Source organism: Chelonia mydas, chromosome 5 (genome assembly GCF_015237465.2).
Source record: "Chelonia mydas isolate rCheMyd1 chromosome 5, rCheMyd1.pri.v2, whole genome shotgun sequence".
NCBI lineage: Eukaryota > Metazoa > Chordata > Testudines > Cheloniidae > Chelonia > Chelonia mydas.
The window spans coordinates 25688574-25714163 of record NC_051245.2 but is presented as its reverse complement, the minus strand read 5'-3'; the positions used below and the strand labels follow the sequence as shown (position 1 = coordinate 25714163).

The 25590-nt window shown below is 46.6% G+C and overlaps 2 protein-coding genes across 19 annotated transcripts in view; one reads left to right on the top strand and one right to left on the bottom strand.

Annotated features, from left to right (window-relative positions):
* CPLANE1 (ciliogenesis and planar polarity effector 1) overlaps positions 1 to 25590 on the top strand; it is a 182774-nt gene that overhangs the window by 151112 nt on the left and 6072 nt on the right. For 12 of the 15 annotated variants that reach the window (XM_043546680.1, XM_043546685.1, XM_043546687.1 and 9 more), the window contains 6 exons: positions 3155 to 3185; positions 4070 to 4201; positions 13486 to 13651; positions 22691 to 22752; positions 23217 to 23384; positions 25350 to 25474. In XM_043546680.1, coding sequence (XP_043402615.1) covers positions 3155 to 3185; positions 4070 to 4201; positions 13486 to 13651; positions 22691 to 22752; positions 23217 to 23384; positions 25350 to 25474 — 684 coding nt within the window. Of the gene's footprint in view, positions 1 to 3154; positions 3186 to 4069; positions 4202 to 13485; positions 13652 to 22690; positions 22753 to 23216; positions 23385 to 25349; positions 25475 to 25590 lie in introns of those variants that run through there. The other 3 variants (XM_043546689.1, XM_043546682.1, XR_006290914.1) reach the window with 2 other exon arrangements.
* Positions 367 to 25355, bottom strand: LOC119566638. Of its 4 annotated transcripts, XM_043546695.1 has the most exons (4): positions 23930 to 25355; positions 21907 to 22013; positions 20636 to 20814; positions 16208 to 18355 (listed from the first exon to the last, which is right to left on the bottom strand). In XM_043546695.1, the coding sequence occupies exon 4, from the start codon at positions 17638 to 17640 to the stop codon at positions 16669 to 16671; it is 972 nt and encodes a 323-aa protein (XP_043402630.1). In that variant the 5' UTR covers positions 17641 to 18355; positions 20636 to 20814; positions 21907 to 22013; positions 23930 to 25355; the 3' UTR covers positions 16208 to 16668. The 4 variants fall into 4 exon arrangements, 3 of the variants coding, with proteins under 3 accessions (XP_043402628.1, XP_043402629.1, XP_043402630.1); XR_006290916.1 differs by lacking the exon at positions 16208 to 18355 and adding an exon at positions 367 to 639 and having other exon boundaries at positions 20636 to 22013; XM_043546693.1 differs by lacking the exon at positions 23930 to 25355 and having other exon boundaries at positions 16202 to 18355; positions 20636 to 20877; positions 21907 to 22236.

Below are 25590 nucleotides of genomic sequence, written 5' to 3'. Positions count from 1 at the left end.
GGGGAAACCCCCTTCAGTGAGACAGCACTTCTCGGGGGTCCACTCTCTTTCGGGGGTTCAGCCCCTCCAACTCCTGGAGCTGCACCTCTCCCTCGCCATGGGTCCCCTCAGGGAGTCCACTCGCTGTGGACCCCCAGGGCCTCCACTTCCAAAGGGAATAATGCCACCCTGTTCTCTAGACCAGAGCGACTCTCAGCCAGCATAAAACAGGAGGGTTTATTGAGCGTTTGAACACAGCATAGGAAACTCTCAGGGCCCTCAGGCCTGGCCTCCCTCAGCATAGCACATCCAAGTCTCCCCTGCATCCAGGTGGGCCCTGCCTGCTCTCCCTCTCCAGCCCAGAGCCCCCCTGCTTCCCAGCTGGGCATCTGATATCACCGGCCCCAAGCTCCGCCTCTGTCCATTGTCTTCTCCCCAGGTAAACAGGGTTGCCTGGGCCTCCTCTCCCCTCTTCTATCCTCTGGCCCCCTCTGGCTGGAACCAGCTGGTTAGGTCACCGGTGTCCTCTCTTCACAACCCATTGTCCTCCCACTAGCCAGAACCCGCTGTGACTCCTGAGCTGGGCCTCCGGGTCATCAGTCGCTGGGTTATCCATTCTCCAGGCCATTGGCTGAGGTCCCAAGTTCCCTCGCCGGTCCTCTGTAACAACAAACTTCCTCTCCCATCACCTTGTAAACCAGTAACACCCAGGGAAACTGAGTCCCACCCCCTCTGCATGCAAACCATTGGAAAACAAGGAAAAAACAAGAAAATCCCCCACTTTGTCACAGGGGTTAATAGGTCAGCATCCCCATGCTGACCTGGGATGGAGCTGCCTCCATGTTGCAGGTGACTCTCTGGCTCTCTAACCACCTTTAAAGGAGCAACACACCTTCTCTGCCAAGCCCAACAAAGGTCCCCACGGCTTAGTGTGCAGTGAGATCATTAGCATTATGTGAAGTATCATGCCACTTTTCTCGGTTGCTTGATTTATGCATTCAGGAGTGTAGAAGCACTGTTTTTGTAACCCATGCACACACATTTAATGTACATTTAATGCTTGATGACAGTCCAGAGGGGTATTATATCCTGTGTTATGTCCAAAGATACCTCCATTAGAATGTTGTTGAAGAAAAGTAAATAATTTTGGGTCTGATTCCCTCCTTTTTATCTGCCCAGTGACTTGAGATGAGAATTTAACTCCAGTCCACCACATGACAATGAAATGTGTTGCTATATGTCACTAATACCAGTTCCCCTAGCTGTATCCTAGCCTGAATGCTCATTTTATTTCATCTAGCCTCATTTCAATGTGCAAAAGTAAATAGTTGTACTGACATTACAGTTCTCTTTGGCGGTATGTGCAATGACAATTCTCTTGCCTCTCTCTTCTTTCACATTCTTAGCTATTATATGTACTTTTGGTGAGTGACTAGGAATCTAGCTTTCAAGCTGTAGCAGCCTAGCTAATGGTTTTAAAATAGTGATCCCCAAACTGTGGGGCATGCCCCCCTGGAGGCGTGTGATGGGGCCCTGGCCAGCCCCATGGAGGGCGGGGAGGGAGAGCCACCCAGCACTGCTCTGCTCCCAGCTCTACTCTGGCCCCGGCCGCAGCTCCACTCTGTCCAAAGCCCCAGCCCCGGCTGCAGCTGTGCTTCTGGCCACTCCTCCACTCCCAGGTCCAACCCCAGCCACAGGTTGGGCTCAATTCCTGGCCCCAGTCCTGCTTCCCCTCCCTGTTCCACTCCTGCCCCCAGCTCCTATTACTCTCCTGGCTCCAGCCCCAGCCCAGTTCTGCTCTCATTCTCTCTCTCTCCCACACCAGGCCTTGAGCCCCAACTCCTCCCTCATCCCCAGTTCTGCCCCGAGCTCTGCCTTCAGCCCAAGGTCCTCTGCTGAGCCAATTGTTCAGTAATGGTGGGAGGCATGAACAGATTCCATTACTGATAAAGCAGGGCACGACAGGAAAAGTGTTGGCACCACTGTTTTAAAAGCTCAGTTCCCAAGTGAGATCTGCTTATAAGCAGTGAACATCAAATGATATAAAAAGCCAGACTGATTATATAATTGTTACTGAATTGTATTTAAACATAGAGCCGTAACTTCCAAGCTAAGGGCCAAGATTGATATTTGAATGTCTCTGACCACTAAGTAATAATAGTGATGCTAAATGATTAGGGCACTACCAAATTCATGGTCCATTTTGGTCAATTTCATGGTCATAGGATTTTTAAAATAGTAAATTTCATGATTTCAGCTATTTAAACCTGAAATGTCACTGTGTTGTAATTGTAGGGGTCTTGACCCAAAAGGCAGTTGTGCAGGGGTCGCAAGGTTATCGTAAGGGGGTCGTGGTACTGCTATTCTTACTTCTGCACTGCTGCTGGTAGAGGCGCTGCCTTCAGAGCTGGGCAGCTGGAGAGCAGAGGCTGCTGGCCAGGAGCCCAGCTGTAAAGGCAGAGCTGCTGCCAGCAACAGTGCAGAAGTAAGGATAGCATGGTATAGTATTGCCACCTTTAGATCTGCACTGCTGCCTGCAGAATTGGGCCCTCAGGCAGCAGCTGCCACTGTCGGGCTGCCCAGTTCTGAAGGCAGCAGCACCGAAGTAAGGGTGGGATGGTATGGTATGGTATTGCCATCCTTACTTCTGCATTACTGCTGGTGGGGCACTGGCTTCAGAGCTGGGCGCCCGGCCAACAGCAGCTGCTCTCTGGCTGTTCAGCTGTGAAGACAGCGCAGAAGTAAGGGTGGCAATACCACGACCCCCCTAAAATAACCTTGTGACACCCCCCCTTGCAACTCCCTTTTGGGTCAGGACCCCCAATTTCATAAACTCTGGTCTCTCCCCCCCCGTGAAATCTGTAGAATATAGGGTAAAAGCACAAAGAAGACCAAATTTCACAGGGGAAGACCACATTTCACAGTTCGTGACACATTTTTTCATGGCTGTGAATTTGGTAGTGTCCTATAGATAACGTATTCCCAAATCCTGTCATGAGCACAAGGTAGTTAAGACTATACAATAGTACATATATTCATTGTAATATGAACATATCCAGTTTGGAAAAGTCTATATTTCATCTAACAAATCTGTATGTCTTGTTACATTTGCACAGAAATTAGATGTTAATGCATGTATTTACGTTTTAATTGATTAAAGCTATTTCTATTTCAGACATTCATATAAATGAAAATTTAGGTGATAGGTAAGTATTTTGAAATAATCACAGATTTTGTTAAATTACAGTGCCAACATTGTATTTCTAAAAAGCCTACTGGAAAATGGAGTATCAAACTGGAAATCTTATCTATATAGAAATCTAGGCATATATGTAATGCTTTTTAGTCAGGCAGTTGTATACATGTAATGTGGATCAGAGTAACCTTAACATGCACTAATAGCATATGAATAAACATGTTTTATATAAGACACCCTGCAGTCCGCTGAAAATTATGTTTCTTTTGCACATTTTGAGCATTTAAGAAAGACATTACGAGTGTTTATGCATGGTTTTTTATGTTACTTTTATCGGCTAATTTTTGCTTTTGGATAAGCACACACAACTTCCACTGAAATACTCATATTAAAAGTCAGAATTAACACAATGAAACCATTACAAAGTTATTGAATAAAAATGCAACCCGGCAGGCTGTAGTTCTGTATTGAAGAGGTATTTATCTATTGACTGAAAATGGATTGATGTGTGTCACACCTAGAATATTGTTCTGTGTAACTCTAACTATACAGGTTTCAGAGTAATAGCCGTGTTAGTCTGTATTCTCAAAAAGAAAAGGAGTACTTGTGGCACCTTAGAGACTAACCAATTTATTTGAGCATGAGCTTTCGTGAGCTCATGCTCAAATAAATTGGTTAGTCTCTAAGGTGCCACAAGTACTCCTTTTCTAACTATACACATATAGAAATATGGGCAACTCGGTAGACAAGAGTATGAGTAACTTGCTCTTGAATAAGGAGAATATTCTTGCCCACTTGAGCTCAAAAGTGAAGATTTTAAGATATTTTAATTTTAGTTTTTCTTGGAAATATATTCCTGTTTTAGTAACGACATTGTTTTTTCCTTAATTTGAGTTTTATAGACAATCCCCTGCAAATTACTGGACTGAGTGGTATTACTGATGTTATTGATGATCTTGTAACAGAGGGTGGCGTTTCCACTACAGAACCGAGCATTACAAAAACACAGGCTAGAAAAATCTCCAGGTAATAATATAGCAGTCATCTTTATTTCTGCTTTGTATGGAGTTACGGCTGCTACCATATTAATTAATGTAAATTAAATTGTTTAAATTCACTAGTGTTTACAACTCTAATAAAACAAGCAGCTTGTTGGTTAAAACTAGCTTGATTAAATAAATGCTTTATAAAATGTCACTGTCTCTTAAATTTAAGCCTACAAAACACCTCCACACATGCTTAACTTTAAGCATGAGTGCACTTCCATTGACTTCAGTGGCACTAATATTCGAACAGTGAATATAATCTACTTAGCCTCCACAAAATATGTGTTTAACAGGGGAGATATAAATTTCCATAAGGAACAAATTATTTTGGTGAAAAATTTCATAAGTGTCCACTAACTCTTTAAGAGATTTTCAGAATGGCCAGAAGGGACCATTATTTTCTGTTTCTGACCCTTTGTGTAACACAGGCCATAGAACTTCACCTAGTCATTTTTTCAATAATTCAGTAATCAAGTCCAATTGTTTGTGGTTAAACTAGAGCAAATCTTTTAGAAAGAAATCAAGTCTTGATTTGAAGGTATCAGTTTTATTTGGTTCCGTTTGGAAGTGCTCAGCTTGAGGCCTTATTTTTACAGGCACTGAATACCAATAGCTTCTGTTGACTGGTCCTAAATGTCTTAAAATGGGAGACCTGAAAAAACGAGGCACACAAATTAGAGGCCACATTTGAAGAAAATAGTTTTAGGACTTGTCTGTAGGGGGACATCCAGGAAAATTAATCTGAATTAACCAGAGGTGTGCATTTGAAGTGGATTAGTTACACTAGGGGTAGTCAATAGGCAGACTGTGGGCCAAATTCAAACAGCCAGACGCTTTGCAATGGACCACAAAGGTAAAACGGGCTGAAGCCGAGCCAGGACTGGAGCCATGCCCACTCCCCACTGCAGGACCCACTCGGGGGAATGAGGCTGAGGTGGGGGATGACTTCAAGTGCTTGTTCATGTCAGTTCCAATCAGGTGTGTGCGTGCATGGCAGCCGAAGATTTTTCCCATAGCAGAATCCTTCAGTACAGAGCCCTGCCAACCCACCACCCCCTCAGTTCCTTCTTACTTGTTAGCTGGAACATTCCATAGCTCTTGCCTGGGTAAACGCCGTTCACAGTGTTCCTTGTATATAGTTCTTCATACTGTTAGTTAGCATTAGTTATTAATACTTGTAGTGTAGTTATTTTTAGTGGTTAGTGGTTAGGTTTTCTTTGGGGATTCCCCCTACCCGCAATGCTCCCAGTCCCATGGTATGCCTTGGTCCCCAGGCTTTAAAACTTGTGAGGCCTGTGGCAAGCACATGCCTAAAAGTGACCCGCACTCTTCATGCCTAAGGTGCTTAGGGGAGAGTCACCAGAAAGACAAGTGAAGGATCTGTCGTGGGTTTCGCCCTAGGACTTTGAAAGACCAAGACCAACGTCTTAAAGTCCTTTTTTTATGGAGGCCACACTCTGGCCCCAGTCAGACCCCAGATTGGGGGATCCTGCGCCTAGCACCACCTCCTTCTTAGCGCGGAGCTCTCTGGCACCATCTACAGGGGAACTGGTGCTGTCACAGCTCCTCCCACGTATAGGCTGTGGGCAGGCACCGGTCACAATTGCTGGTGCCACAAAAGAAAAGGAGGCCGGAGAGGGGCCACTCTCCCTCGGCCAAGACCAAGGAACCAGCCACTGTGAGATCCCAGTCGGGCCATACCACCTCGGCCCCTTCGACTGCCAGGGTCACATCGACTCCTGCCCCAGTGGTGATGCAGTCGAGTCCAGACCCTGTCCACTCACTGGGCCCACGGAGTCCACAGCTGCAGCTCCCATAGACTCCGGAGGCATTCTGGGTGGCCCAGAACTTGTTGCGCCTTACGGCGCCATTTTCCCCTCCCAGGAGAAATGAATCACTGGCACCATCCTGTCCCTTGGTACCGTCAAGGGGAAAGCCTGCTGTGATGTCGTGGCGCTCACCGTCCCCAGAGCACCCCTCAGCACCAACAGCCCAGGTGTGGGAGCCACGCAGGTCCCCTAGCCCATGCTGTGAATTGTCGGTGCCTCGCAGTACAGCATCTCCGTGGTGCTCCTTCTCGGAGAACTCTAAGTCGGAGTCTGACTCTGTTCACTCTGACAGGAGTAGGAGATCGAGGTCATGGCAGGATCATCATGCTTACCCAGCACCGTGGCTGGCGCAATGGCAACACCTGACAGAGTGGCCCTTCTGGACATGCTAGGCCTTCCACCAAAGCCAAGGGCGAAGCCAGGGGTCCCATTCCAGAGTGGCATCGGTAGCTTCAGCTAACTTTATACCACCTCCGGCTCCGTCGGCGCCAGCAGTATCAGGAGTGGCTCCAACGCTTTTCGATGCCAGGTTACCACCATTCATGGGACTGACATCGGCTCCCATGGTACCACCGCCTATTACAATGATGCCGTCGGCATCAGCACTGTCACCAGTACCATTGGCACCGGTGGTCCTGACACCGGCACTGACTCTTCTGGCACCAACAGTCTTCTATAGTCACGGCACTGAAGGTCATGGCAACTGTTGGGCTCGACATCAACACCCCGGGAACCCCAGGCGCCATGAGACCTCCCTGGGCGCAGAAGGAAAGGAGCAGCCACTCTTTCCGGGGCTTTCTTCCTCTCCAGAAGAGGCGGTGCCGGGCACTTCTGTAGCCCCGGCTCTAGAGGACAAGAAGTTTCTGCAGTAATTGCTGCAGCAGGTTGCCCAGGGCCTAGGCATCCAGGCTGAGGAGGTTGTGGAGGATGCTGATCCCATGGTGGATCTTCTTGCCCCCTCTGGGCCTGCACACATTGCCCTGCCCCTCATAAAAACCATTTCTGACACCACAAAGACTTTGTGGCAGACTCCAACCTCATTGCCCCCCCCCCCGGGCTAAGCAAAATGAAAGACGCTATTTTGTGCCGTCGACAGGCTACGAACACTTGTATACCCATCCTCCACCAGATTCCCTGGTGGTGGATGCTGCCAACAAGCATGAATGGCAGGGCTACCAGGGACCCTCCCCAAAGAACTGGGAGGCAAAAAGACTTGACCTCTTCAGGAGAAAGGTCTACTCGACCGGCAGCTTGCAGCTCCGCATTTCGAACCACCAGGCCATTGTAAGCAGATGATACTCTAATACTTGCGGAGCAATGGCTAAGTTTGTGGAGCTGCTGCCACAGGAATTCCCATGCCAAGTTTTTGGCTCTGGTGAAGGAGGGCAAGCTTATTTCCCAAGCCTTGCTGCAGGCTGCTCTGGACAGGGCGGTTGTGGCTACTCGGGTTATGGCCACAGGGGTTGCCATTGACAAGGAGCTCCTGGCTACAGGTCTCTGGTGTGCCATATGAAGTCCAGCAGACTATCCAAGACCTCTCCTTGGAGGGCTCAGCTTTCTTTTAGGAGAAAACAAAAAAAAAGTCTGCATAGCCTAAAAGACTCAAGAGCCACTATCAAGTTGCTGGGCCTCCACACTCCTTCCATGCAGCGGAAGCACTTCAGGCTGCAACCTCCTCCTTGGTTTTACGAACCGCAGAACCGACAGGACAGTTCCCGGAGGAGGAACAGGAGCAGCAGAAAGAGACCACACCCGTCCTGAGGCCAGGACCCTGGTCAATCTAAGCTGTCGTCGGGTCAGAAGCAGGCCTTTTGAAGGCACGCTTGAGGACGGCACACCAGTACACAGGCTGGATGCAATCTGTCTTACCTTCTCGTCCCGACTATCCCCTTTCTACCCTGCTTGGTCCTGTATCACATTGGACCGATGGGTGCTCTGAACAGTAGAAAGGGGATACTCCCTTCAGTTCTTGGCCCTCCCGCCCTTCCACCCCCTTTCCCTGTCCCTCTTCAGGGACCCTTCTCACAAGCAACTCCTTATACAGGAGGTGCACTTGCTGCTATCATTGGGAGCAGTGGAGGAGGTTCCTCAGGAGTTGAAGGTCAAGGGCTTCTATTCCTGGTATTTTCTAGTACCAAAAGCGGGCTCAGGTCCATCCTAGACCTGCGAGAGCTCAACAGGTTCATGAAGAAACTCAAGTTCTGCATGGTCTCTTTGGCCTCCATTATCCCTTCCCTGGATCCAGGGGACTGGTATGCTGCCTTTGACTTGAAGGATGCATACTTTCATATAGCAATTACACTGTCCCACAGAAGGTACCTCAGGTTTGTGGTGAACAACCACCACTATCAGTTCGGCCTGTCAGTGGTTCCTCGAGTGCTTACCAAGTGCATGGCAGTCGTAGTCGCGTTCCTGCGCAGGGACAGGTACAGGTGTTCCCGTACCTTGATGACTGGCTGATGAAGGGCTGCTCCAGGGCTCAAGTGGAGGCACAATTCGACTTCATAAAAATGATGTTCGACAAGCTGGGCCTTCTCCTGAACGTGGTGAAATCTACGCTGTCCCTGGTTCAGTGGATAGAATTTATAGGGTTGGTACTGGATTCGACACAGGCCAGGGCATATCTCCCAGAAGCAAGGTTCTGGGCCCTGGGTGATATCATTCGAAGTCTCAGGCAGTTCCCCACCACCACATAAAGAAATTGCCTGAAACTCCTGGGACACATGGCCACTTGTACCTATGTGGTGCAACACACCTGGCTCAGACTCCGGCTGCTCCAATCATGGCTAGCCTCAGTGCATTGGCCGGTTCGGGACACTTTGGAGAGGGTCGTGACTTGGCCTTGCCCGGTCCTCGACTCCCTCCTGTGGTGGCTTGACCCGCAGGTAGTGTGTGCAGGGGTCCCCTTCAACAGTCCTCATCCATCCCCCTTCCTAGTGGGGGCCTTGGGCTGGGGAGCACATCTGGGAGACCGTAGGATATAAGGCCTCTGGTCTCAGGCGGAACTCACTCTCCACGTTGTCAGAGAGCTGAGCGTGGTCCGCCTAGCATGCCAGACTTTCCGAGCCCACTAGACCAGGAGATGTGTATCAATTATGACAGACACCACCATGGCAATGTTTTATATCCACAAACAAGGGTGCGTGCTCCTTTCCCCTGTGCCAGGAAGCAGTCAGGCTTTGTGACTTTTGTGTAGAGCATTCAATACATCTTCAAGCATTGTACCTCTCTGGAGTACAGAACGAGTTGGCGGACTATCTCAGCAGGTCATTCCACAGCCATGAGTGATCCCTATGCCTTGATGTCACAAACTTCATCTTCCAATGGTGGGGCTTTCCCCCGATAGACCTGTTCGCCACACGACACAACAGGAAGAGCCAGCAGTTTTGCTCGTTCCTGAATCACAGCCCAGGCTCCGTCGCGGACGTGTTCCTCTTCCCTTGGGTAGGCCATCTCCTATACACGTTCCCGCCTATCCCTCTCGTTCACAAGGTGCAGAGGGAAGAAGCTTCGGTGATATTGACAGCTCCAGCCTGGCCCTGCCAACACTGGTACGCATCTCTCCTGGAGATGTCCGTGGAAGCCCCAGTCATCTTGCCTCTCTTCCTGGACTTAATAACTCAGGATCATGGCCATCTCCAGCACCTGAACCTCGAGTCATTGCACCTCATAGCATGGAAGCTCCATGGCTGAATCCGATGGAGCTCTCCTGTTCGGACCTGGTTAGACAAGTTCTCCTTGGCAGTAGGAAACCCTGCACTAGGGCTACCTATCTGGCCAAATGGAAGAGATTTTCAGTCTGGTCGGAGCAACACTCTCCGCTTCCAACGCTCACCTCTATACCACTTATACTGGACTACCTTCTCCCTCTTAAGCAGCAGGGGCTGTCCGTGTCATCAGTAAAGGTTCACTTGGCTGCCATCTCTGCTTTCCATCCAGGTGCGGAGGGCCGGTCAGTCTTTGCCAACCCTGTGTTTCTTGAAAGGTCTCGACAGGCTATACTCACACGTCTGACAACCAGTCCTGACCTGGGACCTTAATCTGGTTATTTCCAAACTGATGGGGACACCCTTCAAACAGCTGGCGACTTGCTCTCTGCTCTACGTCTCATACAAGGTGGTGTTTCTGGTAGTGATAACCTCAGCCAACAGGGTGTCTGAGCTCAAGGCCTTAACATCAGAGCCCCCATACAGGGTGTTCCATAAGGATAAGGTTCAGCTCACGCCACACCCAGCTTTCCTCCCAAAGGTGGTCTCCCAATTTCACATCAACCAGGACATCTCCCTCCCAGTGTTCTATCCTAAGCCGCACTCAAGTGGCAGGGAACAGAGGCCTCACTAATTGGACATTCTCAGAGCTCTAGCCTTTTACATCGAGAGAATGAAACTGTTCCGGAAGTCAATCCAACTGTTTGTGGCTGTGGCAGACAGGATGAAAGGGCTTCCAGTCTCCTCTCAACGAATTTCATTACGGATCACGTCCTGCATCCGAGAATGCTATAACCTGGCAGAGGTGCCTGCCCCTTCTCTCACAGCGCACTCCACCAGGATGCAGGCTTCTTCAGCAGTGTTCCTGGCACAGGTTCCGACCCTGGAAATATGCAGAGCAGCAATGTGGTTCTCAATACATACGTTTACATCGCATTATGCGATCACCCAGCAGGCCCAAGACATCATGGCCTTTGATAGAGCGGTGCTCCAGTCAGTGGATATCTGAACTCTGACCCCGCCTCTGAAACTTGGGCCTGGGAGTCACCTGATTGGAATTGACATAAACAAGCACTCGAAGAAAGAATGGTTACTCACCTTCTCGTAACTGCTGTTCTTCATAGAATCACAGAATATCAGGGTTGGAAGGGACCTCAGGAGGTCATCTAGTCCAGCCCCCTGCTCAAAGCAGGACCAATCCCCAACTAAAACATCCCAGACAGGGCTTTGTCAAGCCTGACCTTAAAAACCTCAGAGGAAGGAGATTCCACCACCTCCCTAGGTAACGCATTCCAGTGTTTCACCACGCTCCTAATGAAAAAGTTTTTCCTAATATCCAACCTAAGCCTCCCCCACTGCAACTTGAGACCATTACTCCTTGTTCTGTCATCTGCTACCACTGAAAACAGTCTAGATCCATCCTCTTTGGAACCCCCTTTCAGGTAGTTGAAAGCAGCAATCAAATCCCCCCTCATTCTTCTCTTCTGCAGACTAAAGAATCCCAGTTCCCTCAGCCTCTCCTCATAAGTCATATGTTCCAGTCCCCTAATCATTTTTGTTGGCCTCCGCTGGACTTTTTCCAATTTTTCCACATCCTTCTTGTAGTGTGGGGCCCAAAACTGGACACAGTACTCCAGATGAGGCCTCACCAATGTCGAATAGAGGGGAACGATCATGTCCCTCGATCTGCTGGCAATGTCTCTACTTATACATTCCAAAATGCCATTGGCCTTCTTGGCAACAACGGCACACTGTTGACTCAAAGATGTGTTGTGTTCTTTGAGATGTTCTGTTCATGTCCATTCCAGTACACACTCTCCTACCCCTCTGTAGCCGGCAAGAAGGAACTGAGGGAGTGGTGGGTTGGCAGGGCTCTATACTGAGCACCATGAAGGTGCGACTCCAGGGGGCGCCCAAGCTGACCTGACGGATGCTGCTAGGGGAAAAATCTTCCGGCTGCTGTGCATGCGCGCACATGCCCCTCATTGGAATGGACATGAACAATACATCTCGAAGAACAGTTACAAGAAGGCGAGTAATCGTTCTTTCAGGAACCGCTTGGGGGCGAGCAGCTGGGCTGTGCTGCGGGGCGCAGGGTATCCCCAGGCAGCTGATTTGGCAGGGGAGGAGATGCTGAGGGAGAGACAGATAGCCTAAGTGTCACTCTGCTACACCCCAGCCTCTCCAATCAGGAAGTGATGGGGTGTGACTTGCACACTGTGCAGCCCCATCAGAGGGCAGTTCTGTTGGGGCACTAATTCAAACTCTTTTCTGGTTTCCCTGGAGATGGTGGTGCTGGCTGGGCTATGTAGCCTGTAACTCATGGGCCCTGCCAGGCAACCCAGTAGGGTTTCCAACCGTCCAGGATTCTCCTGGAATCTCCAGGAATTAAAGATTAATTTTTAATTAAAGATTATGTTATGTGATGAAACCTCTCAAGGAATATGTCCAACCAAAATTGGCAACCCTACAACCTGGCTGGTAAATGCCCAGCCGAGTCTCGTAGCATCTGCTTGTGCTGGGGCACCGATCGCTGCACACCTCCCACCACCCTCTGGCTATATTAAACAGCATTGTATGTGTTTGTTGAACAGGGACACTTGCGGTGTGAAAAATGTTTCTCTGACATCTGGACCTTTACTGTACATTGACCAAGAAATTTGGACTTTGACAGAAATTAATTGGCTTCCCTGAGTTAAACCACAGTGAGCCCTTGTGTGTACATCCCCATTCAGAAATAAAGTGACCTTAACTCAGTTAATATTAATTCACTTCCAGAGTGAATTAACCTAAATCAAATTAAGGCCACTTCAATTCTGAATAACAGTTTTCACACAGGGATTTAATGCTATTTAACTAATCCACTTCAAATTGACACCTTTAGTTAATTTGGATTAATTTTCCTGGATGTCCTCATGTAGACAAGCCCTTAGTTTCTCTTAGTCAGTTTTTCTGTTTATAAAATGGAGATAATACTTATCTACCTACTTACCTTAAAGAGGTACTGCAAGGATTATTTATTTAGTCTATTTCTAAAGCCCTTGGAAGGCAAACTGCTATATAAATCCTAAGTAATGTTACTAATATTTATTATTGGCCATTACACTATCATTAAAAGATTCAAAAAGGTATTCACATATTAAAGAGAGTCTTAGTTAAATTTTATGATGAGCATCTTAAATTAACATTACCAATTGTTCTACAAAGGGTCCCATTAAGATTATATTGTTAAATATGAAAAAACCTTTTCCTCTATTTAAAACAATCTTTTCAATCTTAGTCAAATGTTCTCGTTTAGGTGACCCTACATAGTGGCATGGGAAAAGATAGATGATGGTATCTATCTAATCTAGTTCTCTAGGTTCTTATACCATTACTATATATTTAAAGAATACTTAAAAACTCTTCTCTTTTTATCTTTTCCCACCTTTGTACCAAGAACAATTTTTTATTTAAAGCTTTGAGTCCAGAGCATTATTTGTATGTAGCCTAAATACACAATCAAAAAGAAAATATAGCTTTAGAAAACCCCATGAAAAATATTTGCATGCCAGGATTTCTAGTAAGTTACACTTTATATAATAAATTACTATTCCAGTTGATCATTATTTAGGCTTTTTGTGTCTGAATTTTAGTATATCATTATATATCTGTGTTTTCATGTAACTCTCATCACTATAGTTTAAAGGACACATACTGAATTGTTTCACGCTTATACCTGTCCTCAGAATCCATGATACTGCAGCTGGACATTCTCCAAAAACAGAAAGAGAGAGAAAAGAGATACAAGCATGGATGAAAAGAAAAAGGAAAGAAAGACTGACAGAATATCTTAAAAAACTGGATGAACAAAGAGAAAGAGAATATAATCCATTTAATTTGAGAAATAATATGGTAAGATTACTGGGTGTCTGGAATAGTCACTGTTGCATTAATATAAGTTAGTGTGGCAAAAAAAATATGAATTTCTTTTAATGGATTGGTATAAACCAGGGGTGGCCAACCTGTGGCTCCAGAGCCACATGCGGCTTTTCAGAAGTTAACATGCGGCTCCTTGCATAGGCACCGACTCCGGGGTAGGAGCTACAGGCGCCAACTTTCCAATGTGCCGGGGGGTGCTCACTGCTCAACCCCTGGCTCTGCCACAGGCCCTGCCGCCACACTACCCCTTCCCGCCCTCTCCCCTCAGTCTGCAGTGCCCTCCCTCCTCCCCAGAGCCTCGTGCATGCCATGAAACAGCTGATTGGGAGGTACGGAGAGGAAGGGGGAGGTGCTGATTGGCGGGGCTGCTGGTGGGTGGGAGGCGCTGGGAGCAGGGTCGGGAGGGTGATGGGGAGCTGCCGACATATTACTTTGGCTCTTTGTCAATGTACATTGGTAAATTCTGGCTCCTTCTTAGGCTCAGGTTGGCCACCCCTGGTATAAATTAAGGCTGAGTTGGGTAGTGCAAGTTTGGAGAGATGGTTAATAATCGATGATTATTTGGAAAACTAATTGAATAACTGTGTGTTTACAAAATTTCCTACATTTAGGTTGTTGGGGACTGTTGAATTTTGAGAAAGATGATGAATACCACCCCAGTTGTGTCAAGGGTGGTAGGTAGGTAGTTGAAACTAGTAAGCGATAGGATGTTTCTAACTGTTCCTCTCACTCTTCCTTGTTGTTGGAGGTGACTAAGGTCAGAGGCAAATGTGCTATTCTCATGATATGTCACCCCCTGACTACAATGGAAGAGGCTGTGATATCTTTAGATGAAAAGTTTCTTTCAGCTTTCATTAGGAGATACCTGTCTTTCAAGAGCAGTAAAAGTTTGTTGTTAGGAAGGCCTGAACCTTTATTAATTCTGCCCTCAAAGGGAAGCAAGACTGATTTAAAAATCTGAGCTCTTATGTGTGAGGCCAGTCAGATCTTCACATCCTTTAAATGGTGGTGATATGGTAGTAATGGAAACTGTCCTTGACAGTGATGCATTCAGACATGCATGGCTACATTCAGTTTTACACAGAGGTTCAGTAGAAACTTGATGACTGGCATGTGTTAGAAGGAACCTTTCCTATCAAAAGATGAAGGGGTTTGTCACAGAGACTCAGACAACTCACTGTTCAGTTTGAAATCATAAGTGCTCAGTACATTCAGAATCCGGGTTCTTGGCTTCCCTACTGGCAGAAACCAAAAGATTCCAAGTCCCCAACCACAAGCAGTATAAAACCTAGAAGATTTAGAAAGAGATTCCACCACCTCCCTAGGTAACCCATTCCAGTGCTTCCCCACCCTCCTAATGACAGTTTTTTTCCTAATATCCAACCTAATATCCTCCCCCACTGCAACTTGAGACCACCTTGTTCTGTCATCTGGTACCACTGAGAACAGTCTAGATCTATCCTCTTTGGAACCCCCTTTCAGGTAGTTGAAAGCAGCTATCAAATCTCCCCTCATTCTTCTGTTTTGCAGACTAAATAATCCCAGTTCCTTCAGGCTCTCCTCATAAATCATGTTCTCCAGCCCCCTTATAATTTTTGTTGGCCTCCGCTGGACTTTTTCCAATTTTTCCACATCCTTCTTGTAGGGTGGGGCAGATGAGGCCTCACCAATGTCGAATAGAGGGGAACGATCACATCCCTCGATCTGCTGGCAATGCCCCTACTTATACAGCCCAAAATGCAGTGAGCCTTCTTGGCAAAAAGGGCACACTGTTGACTCCTATCCAGCTTCTTGTCCACCATAACCCCTAGGTCCTTTTCTGCAGAACTGCCACCTAGCCGCTCGGTCTCTAGTCTGTAGCGGTGCATGGGATTCTTCCGTCCTTAGTGCAGGACTCTGCACTTGTCCTTGTTAAACCTCATCAGATTCCTTTTGGACCAATCCTCTAATTTGTCTAGGTCCCTCTGTCTCCTGTCCCTACCCTCCAGCGTATCTACTACTCCTCCCAGTTTAGTGTCATCTGCAAACTTGCTGAGGGTGCAATCCATGCCATCCTCCAGATCATTAATGAAGATATTGGAGAAAAAAGGCCCTGGGACTGACCTTTGGGGCACTCCGCTTGATACCGGCTGCCAACTAGACATGGAGCCATTGATCACTACCCACTGAGCCCGATGATCTAGCCAGCTTTCTACCCACCTTATAGTCCATCCAACCCGTATTTCTTTAACTAGAATGAACAATGCAAGCTTATATTAATTAGTTCACCACTTCGTCAAAGGATAGTGGACATGCACCAGCCCTTGTAATCTGAGCAGATTCCCCAAGCATTTTGGACAAACTTACTTTAATGTTTTATCCTTATGAGTAAGTTTATTAACTACAGAAAGATAAATTTTAAGCGATTGTAAGTGGTAGGCATAAAGGTCAGAGATAGTTACCTAAAAAATAAAAAGTAATGCATTCTAAATCCTAAGCTTTCAGACTAAGCAAGATTTGAATCAAACAGCTTTTCTCACCCCACTGGATGTTGAAGGTAGGTTACAGTTGTTAATACACAGGCTGAATTTCCTTCTCAGCTTGGGACCAGTGTTTCTTCAATCAGAGTCTTTGTCTTCCCAGCATTCTTTTTGCCTTCAGTGTAGGTAGGGGAGGAGAGAGGTGGTCTCATGATGCTACTGTCAGGTTTTAAGTTCCAAGGAAGAATTGGGTCGCGAACTTATGGGTAGAGCCTTTCCAACCCTCTGAAGAACTTGTTTGTTATCTCATGGGCGAAGACCGATCTGCCTTGGATCGGAGGGTGGAATGCTGAGATGGCTGCCAAGTGGACCTTGAGTGGTGATGATGATAGACTTTGGTGCTTCGGACCAAGGAAATAGTCTAAGATTGACTGCAGAGAAGCCTGAGTCAGGCAAAGGCTCCACTCGGCTGCCCAGCAAGAGAAATGTTTCCACTTAGCCAGGTAGGTAGCTCTGGTAGAGGGTTTCCTGCTACCTAGCAAGACCGGTTGGATTTGTTCCAAGCAGGCCCTCTTGTCCAGATGCAGCCATGCTGTCAGGTGCAGGGAGGCAAGCTTTGGATGAAGAAGCTGTCCGCAATCTTGTGAGATTAGGTCCAACCTGAGTGGGCGCATCCACGGGGCTGCCACTGCAAGATCTAGAAGCATGCAGAACCAATGTTGATGTGGCCATGCTGGAGCAATTACAGTAACTCTTCCCTTGTCTCCTTTGATCTTCAGGAGGACCTTGTGAATCAGGAGAATCAGAGGGGAAGGTGTCCAGCATGTTGTTCTTCCGTGATAGCAGGAAGGCATCAGACAGGGAGCCCTTGCCTTGACCGAGCCTCAAACAAAACCAATGGCATTTCCTGCTCTCTGCAGTGGTGAACAGGTCCACCTGGGGAGTCACCCACCTCTGGAAGATGAGGCCGGCAACCTCCAGGTGGAGAGACCACTTGTGGTGAGAGGAAAAGGACCTGCTGAGGTGATATGCTAACCCATTCCAGACCTCAGAGAGATGCGATGCTTCCAGGTGAATGGACTGCTTCACCCCAAACTCCCAGAGTCTGAGGACTTCCTGGAAAATGATCCTGGAGCAAGCTCCTCCTTGCTTGTTGACATAGAAAACTGCCACTGTGGTGTTCGTCAAGACCTGCACTGACTTGCCTGACAGTTGCAGAAGGAACACCTTGGAGGCCAAGTGTATCGCCCTGAGTTCTTTTACATTTATATGCCTTGATAGATCTCTGCGACCAGAGACCTTGGATCTTGATGTTGCCAGCGTGGGCCCCCCGCCCCTGATCTGATGCAAAGTCATCATGAGCTGTAGGGTTGCAAAGGGTACCCCGGACAGCACTAAGTCTGAATCTAACCACCACATCAGGGATGCCAGAACTGGCGATGGAATGGTTAGAATCAAGTCTAAACGGTGTCTGCTTAGGGAGTAGTCCGATGTGAGCCACATTTGAAGTGGCCTGAGGTATAGTCAAGCGTACTGCATGACATAGGTGCATGCCACCAGAGTGACCTAGAAGCTGTACACACACATGGTTAGCTGAGATGATTAGGTCCTCCATAGCTGTGAACCTGGACTCTGGATGGAAGGTCCAGGCCTGAGATGCATTGAATTCTGCCTATAAATGCTATTTTCTGCACCCGGACGAACTTTGACCTTTGTTCCTTTTATTAAGAGTTCCTTAGCCAGACAGATGGCTTGACTGACGTTGATACTATGCTGAACCTGAGCCTGTGATCAGTCTCTTATCAACCAATCGTCTACATATGGCTAAATCTGTATACCTCAACATCTGATATAGGCTGCAGCTACTGCCATGCACTTTGTGAAAACTCAACAGGCCAAAGGGAAGCGCTGTAAATTGGTCATGGCTCTGACCCATCACGAATCTGAGGAATCTCCTGTGTCCACGGAAACTGAAGATGTGGAAATACATGTCCTTCAAATCAAGGGCGATGTACCAGTTCCTTGGAGTCAGGGAGGGGTTGATGTAGGTCCAGGGAGACCATTTGGAACCTCAGCTTCTTGAGATATTTGTTGAGGCGTTGCAGGTCTAGGATGGGCCAGAGGCCCTCTTTTGCCTTGGGAATCAAAGGAAACCCCTCTTCCCTCTCAGTTCTGGAGGAACTAGTTCCACAGCCCCTGCCCGCAGGAGGGTTTGCACCTATTGGACGAGAAGTTGCTTGTGAGAAGGGTCCCTGAAAAGGGACGGGGAGCGGGGGTGAGGTGGAGTGATAGAAACTGAAGGGTGTGCCCCTTTGCTATGCTACTTAATACCCAACGGTCCAATGTGATTGATGACCATGCAGGGAGGTAGGGCGAAAGCCGGTCTGAAAATAAAGGGGACAGTGGATCCGGAATAATGACTGATAAGTCATCCTCAAGCATGCCTTCAGAAGGCCTGCCTGTTCCCACTTGTGAACTGGCTAGTGTCCTGCTGGGATGTGGAGGAAGAAGGTTGGCCCTGATGGTGTATGTAACCTTTTCCTTTCCTCCTGTAGGGCTCATGTCTGGGGGGCCCCTGAGAACCTGGGCAGCAGCAGTGATATGATGTGTTTCCTCAAGGCTGATGGTATATAAAGGCTTAAGGATCGCAGCGTAGCCCTAGAGTCCTTGAGATCATGCAGTTTGGAATCTGTTTGCTCAGAAAACAGTGCAGCTCCCTGAAAAGGGAGCTCTTGTACCAACTGCTGAATCTCATGAGAGAACCCCAAAGATTGCAACCAAGAGCTGCGTCTCATCGCCACTGCTGACACCATTGTCCTGGCTGCGGAGTCTGTCACATCTAAGGCGGCCTGGAGAGAGGTCCTGATCCCCACCTTCCCTTTGTCTATGATGACCAGAAACTCTTGCCTTGACTCCTGTCAAGGTTCCTTCCCCACTCTGAACTCCCAGGATACAGATGTGGGGACCTGCATGAAAGACCCCCGAAGCTTATTCTTACCAGCTTAGGTTAAAAACTTCCCCAAGGTACAAATTTTGCCTTGTCCTTGAACAGTATGCTGCCACCACCAAGCATTTTAAACAAAGAACAAGGAAACAGCCCACTTGGAGACATCTTCTCCCAAAATATCCCCCCCTTCCCCTTTCCTGGGGAAGGCTTGATGATAATCCTCACCAATTGATACAGGTGAACACAGACCCAAAACCTTGGATCTTAAAATTCTTCTTTTAAGAACCTGATTGATTTTTTCATTGTTCTTATTTAAAGAAAAGGTAAAAGAATCTCCTCTGTAAAATCAGGATGGTAAATACTTTACAGGGTAATCAGATTCAAAACAGAGAATCCCTCTAGGCAAAACCTTAAGTTACAACAATATACATTCCCTCCAGCACAGCCTATTTTACAAGCCATTAAACAAAAGAAAATCGAACACATTTTCTAGCTAGATTACTTACTAACTTAACAGGAGTTGTAAGGCTGCATTCCTGATCTGTTCCCAACAAAAGCATCACACAGACAGACCAAACCCTTTGTCCCGTCTTGGCCATTTTGGGTCAGGTGCCAGCGGGGTTATCGTAGCTTCTTAACCCTTTATAGGTGAAAGGGTTTTGCCTCTGGCCAGGAGGGATTTTATAGCACTGTATACAGAAAGGTGGTTACCCTTCCCTTTATATTATGACAACTCCTGAGGCAGGGAGTCCTTAAATTTTGTCACTGAGTCGCAGATATTAAATTCATATCTCCCCAGCAGCTTAGCATCGAGCTGCTTAACATCTTCATTTTTGGGTGTGGCACTCATCTCACCCTGTCTGTCCCACTCCTTAGCCACAGAAACTGCCAAGGACCTCAGGGGAGGGTGAGAATACATGTACTTGAATCCCTTGGTGTGAACATAGTACTTTTTCTCTGCCCTTTTGGATATTGGGGGCAGACATGATGGGGTCTGGCAGAGTGCCTTCACCAGCTTTACCACCCCATCATGAACTGGCAAGGCCACTTTGGAGGGGCCCACTGCATTCAAAATATCAAATAGGCTATTCATTGGCTCCTTCAATTCCTCTGCCTCCAGTCCCAGGTTGGCAGCAACTCTTTTAAGTAGTTCCTGGTGAGCACCAAAGTCACCTGGAGGCAGTGGGATCATGGGGCCCATAACCACCTCATCTGGGGATGATGAGAATGCCACCACTACTGGAGGGACTGGCTCTTCCACCTCTCTGGGCGTGGTCTCTACCGGGGGTACTGCCGAGGATTCAGAGCCATGGTCAGAGCCTGAGTCAGCTTCTAGAACCTGCTTAGGTAGGGCTGCAGCTTATCTTTGGGAGATTGCAGAAGACAGTGGCTGAGAGAATGGTCCGGGTAATGCTGGGAACCACGCCGGGTTCCAATATTGCCATTGAAGTGCCCACTGCCCTGGAGGCCAAACTCCCATAGATAGTCCTGCACTGAAATCCAATTCATAGGCAGGATGACATTGCCTCTTTTGTGGGGGAGCTGACTCACCTCCAGAGCTCGAAGAAGATGACTCCATGTCCAAAGGCCGAGGAAGGGCCGTTGTCTCTTTCTCCTGCCAGCCGTGGTGAGCCCGGGGAGCAGTCCCGAGGTGCTGGGGAACGATGTCGAGGGTACAGTGACTGGCATCCTTTCACTGGAGACCGACTCCTTGATACTGGCAACCGGTGCTGGGCAGATGGAGACCGGTGTCTCGACATTAGAGACCAACATGGAATAGACATGAGCAAATACTCGAAGAAGAAGAAGAATTTACATTTAATACTGTTCATGTTTGTGGATATATTTGGAATATTAAATAATTTTTAAAACAAAAGCTAATAGCTATTAATAGGCAGTGGGTTTAAAACAAACAAAAGGAAGTACTTCTTCACACAACACATGTTCTGAAGGCCAAAAATATAACTAGGTTCAAAAAAGAATTAGATAAGTTCATCGATGGCTATTAGCCAAAATGGTCAGAGATGCAACACCATGCACCAGGTGTCAGTAAACTTTCAACTGCTAGAAGATGGGACTGGACAACAGGGGATGGATCACTCCAAATTGCCCCGTTCAGTTCATTCCCTCTGAAGCTTCTTCTGGCATTGGCCACTGTCATGTGCTAGAATGGACCATTGGTCTCACCCAGTTTGGTGGTTCTTAAGTTCATAGGTAGTAAAGCCACCGAAGTTTTTCCTACACAAATTTCTAAACTCTGCCTCTGTTACTGTATACATTCATAGAATGAAAGTTTGGTTTGTAATATCTGCACTACAGTGTAATTTCAGCATAACCTTTGCATTTCTGTTCTTTAGCAGACTCACATATAAACACAATTTCCCCCCTCAAATCTTGTTTCAGAGACTATTTCTCAGTCTATCGAGTGATGTAAAATGTGGTGATGTCACCTGGGATTCTTCAGGGCTTGGAAAGAAATTGCAGTATCTCAGTTGTCACCTCCTCTCCCCTCCCCTCAAATAAATAAATACAAACTGTTGCCTTGTCAGCAACCAAAAATCTGGTGGCTTCTAGCTAGCAGCATTTCAGTCTGTTCTTAATAGGTGAAGAGCTCTCTTCAACTTAATCGACAAGAAATCTGTAGCTGAAGCTCTACAGGGGTTGAGACCTTGCCCAACAGCAAACGCATCCTCTGGTCTTGTGCTGATCAGCCAGATCCACAGAGCTGTCAGTAACTCCTGTATTGATAACTTCCCCTGTCTTTGAGCTATGATTGGCTCAGCTCTTAGGTTGCAACTATGTAAGCCATGGAAACTGCTTACCCATAATGGTGACTTTCTGTTCACATTCAGAAACTCCTAATGATCTTGTCTAGTAACTACCACGCTCTTCTTCTGATTGTTTCTTGGCAGTTCTGAGTTGCTCTGATCTGTGTGCCAAAACAGATAATTCAGACAAATCCATGTTCCCTCCCTGCTGCTTTCTTGCCCTTTCCCATGTGCCAGATCTCATGATTTTGTTGTATCAGAATATTTGGTGCTTTTCTTAAAGTTTCTGCTCCTGGAGTTATGTGATGATGAGAGAATCCCTATTTTAATTTAGAAAAAAGTTTCTGGACCTCAAAAGATTGGAAACATGTTCTCTAGCAGCTCCAGAACCAAAGGGCACCCCCCCCAAAAATTATTTTGTAAAAAAAAAACCCTCACGATTGTTAAGCCAATCTCTTGATATTTTGACTCAGGAGATTTGATGCTTGGGGTTGGCAATTACAACCTTTCTTTGAAAATAAAATATGTTGCAGTTTAAAGCATGTGGTTTACATAGTCAGCAATGGTGACTTGGCAGAGTTTGTGCCATATGAACAAGCAGTTGGGCTCCCGGGGGTTGGGTATGTTTCCTGAGTTTGGGAGAACTAAAGGCATAATATTAGCCTGAACTCCTGCTGAGCCAGTACAGTTCCACTTTGCTCCTTACTCTGGGTAGTGCCTCAAAGACACAGTCTAACCTCAAAAAGAGTAGCTATAATAAATAAGATCTGATAAGATTTTTAGGAGGTGAACTAAAATGTATAGCAAGTTAAATGCTTGTTTTCATTTTCTTTTATAGCAGTTTGGTCTCTCTGCAAAGGAAATCAAATTGAGCCAGAAAAAGAAAGATGAAAAAGATAAGTAAGTTACTACGAGTGTCATTCTGGGACTTCTTATGTACTTTTAAATTTAACCATTCTGCCAGTCTCAGTGCCTAGCTAATTATGTCTGTCTTAACTCTGGAGTTTCAGATATTAATAACTTTTGATGTAAAAAGCATCAACAGTTTGCGTCATAATTCTCATTAAATTGTATTTGGGAGAAAGTTGAATATTTAACTTTTTCTGGTCTATATCTTTGTATTCTATTAACTATTTTTAATGTAATGTTCTGATTCATTCTATTGAAGCTGTTAATTGTAACAATTATCTTAATTTGTGCAACTGAGTTCAGTGATTGCAGAAAGTTTTTCAGTAACCATCATAAAAGGATGTTATGAAAGTGGACTGAGGAATCCATAAAACAGCTCTAGTTAAAATAAATAACTTTCACTGAATGATATAATGAACTAATGTGTAACTTTTGCCTTACTCTTTTCTCCAAAGAGCCCTGTTCTCTGAACATCATAATCTTAGAGTCTCACAAGCGCTTTCCCTAATGAACGAGATGTTATCTGAGACAGTGCAGCTTCCTGCAAGTGAATTTAGACCATTGTCCAAAACAATGAGATCCCCTCGAGATTTCAGAAAGCAGCACCCCACATCTGCTAGAGGGTAACATATTTACAATTCAAACATACTTTGGTGTACAGGCCTCCCAAATGCACATCAGATTTGCTAGTTGAGATGTTTCAGAGTAACAGCCGTGTTAGTCTGTATTCGCAAAAAGAAAAGGAGTACTTGTGGCACCTTAGAGACTAACCAATTTATCCTGTGTGACATGGGTTAAGTTCGAATGAGTTAAATGTAATGGCAGTGGGCAAAATGGCTGGGTCTCTCTAGCTGATGTTTAACCTGGTGTTTGGAAGTCTCCAGCTGGCACACAGCTAGCATAGCTAGCTCCTACACCATCCTCTGGCAAGCACCAGAGAACAGAGCACTGAATGCTGCTGTTTTGGCATGGCTTGTGGATTACCCCTTGGGGATCATAGCCAGATAACCAGCTCCTTCAAATCCACCCCCACTTACCTGCATCCAGGAGATACTGAGCACAGCTGAGAGAATCTGGTGGCTCATGAGTGCATGAGCCCTGTAACATCTGGTAACAATCACAAATTTTTTTTTAAAAGTCCTAGACTAGTGAAAACTGAACATCTTACCTGATCCTACTTGTAGTTGCATGTATAACACTTCTGCCATGTGGAACTGGCAGCAACAAGGTCTAGGGGTTCCTTTTCAGCAATACAACATCCTCTCGGTGCCTCTAAGAGGCAATAGTTCCCCTCTTGCAAGCATAGAGTCTGAGTGTAGAAAAGAAAATTTTAATAAAAAAGGGGAAAAGAAACCCAGCAGGATTCATAAGCAAGCAGGATTCATAAGCAAAACACCCTCCCCCAAGTAGGTGGGGCAGTGTATTTTGCCTCAGGTTCTTAAGTCCAACAATTAAATGTTCCTTTAATGTGCCCGTTACTTCTCCCTCCACTGCACCCCACTCACAGTTGTTGTCCTTGGTCAGTGAAGATCCAGAGTTCAGAGGTGCATTCACATGAGTTCACCTCCCATCTGGGGGTGGAGGGAGGAAGGCATTTTGCTTGCTCCCTGGCTGCTCAGCTGGCCACTCCGCTAGCTGCACTGGCCGCCTGACTGGCCGCTCGTTGCTCTGCCGCTCCTACTAGGATTTCTTGAGGTCCTACCACTTAACACAGCTTTATGTTCTCAGTGTGGGAGCCTCATTGCCAGTGCAGGCTAGGCAATTGCTTTCACCAGAGATTCTGTCTCATCACAGGTCAAATGTTTAGGCCTGGTTATTAGTGTTTTTAGCTCTATTGATACACAACAAAATAATCAGCTGTCATTACACAGTGGAGAGAGAGGCTAGTCAAACGGTGGCTAGGATTCTTAGATGGCACCCACACCACCAGGTACAAACACCTGTCCCCACCCTCCCTCAACTAAACTGGGCTTTGGCCCTCCTGTCCCCTGCATAGCGAGTGCAGTTCAGTTGAGGGTGAGTCCCTCAATCAGGGTATGCCAAGCACAGTTCTGCTATCCTTGATTCACACAACAAGGATAACACCACTTTATTACTACTGCGCTCAATAACAAAGTGCCTTGTGATCCAACACCAGCCAAAAGTGATCTTTTGGGCAAAGCAGCCCCATGATGCTGCACACATAGGCAGAATGGGCATGTCTATGCAACAAAAGTTGGTTCCTGAAGTCGTCTTCCCCAGCTCATCTGTAGGTGTCAGAGGAGAGCTCATGCAGACCCTGCTTACATATGTATTGGTTTTCAGCAGAGCCTCCTGAATTTATACCCCTTCTCCTTTTCTAGAAAGAAATACTTCCACAGAAGTGACTTACATCACCGAGATAGTTAACTCTTCTTTGTTTTGTACTTTGCTGCTTATTGCCTTGTAGAAAATAATGGTATTTCATTTAATGTTACAAATTATTAAATATCCTCCCCTAGATATTATTGTTTCAAACATAGTTTGTTTTTATTGCAATACATTTGTACTAGTATAATTGTATGTTGCTAGCAGTGGTAAATATGTATTTTTTTTTCTTCTTGCTTTAGAAGTCGTCCTGGTAGTCGCAGTCTATCAGCAAGTCAAGCTGAAAGGAGCAGAACTGCTGCCAAACCTGACTTTGGTAAAGCAAGATCCCATTCCACTCCACCTCAGGGTTTAGCTCAGTCTGGGGGTAAGAATTGAAATTCTGCTCTCCCCCCCTCACGCGCCTCCCCCCCCATTTGTACATGGAAGCTAACAAGCTTATGGTGTAATGCAGGCTCCAGACCCAAGATCTGGATTGTTCTT

Excerpts from the sequence above, each read along its gene's own strand:
- LOC119566638 (XM_043546695.1), bottom strand. The coding sequence starts at position 17,640 with ATGTGGCTCACATCGGACTACTCCCTAAGCAGACACCGTTTAGACTTG.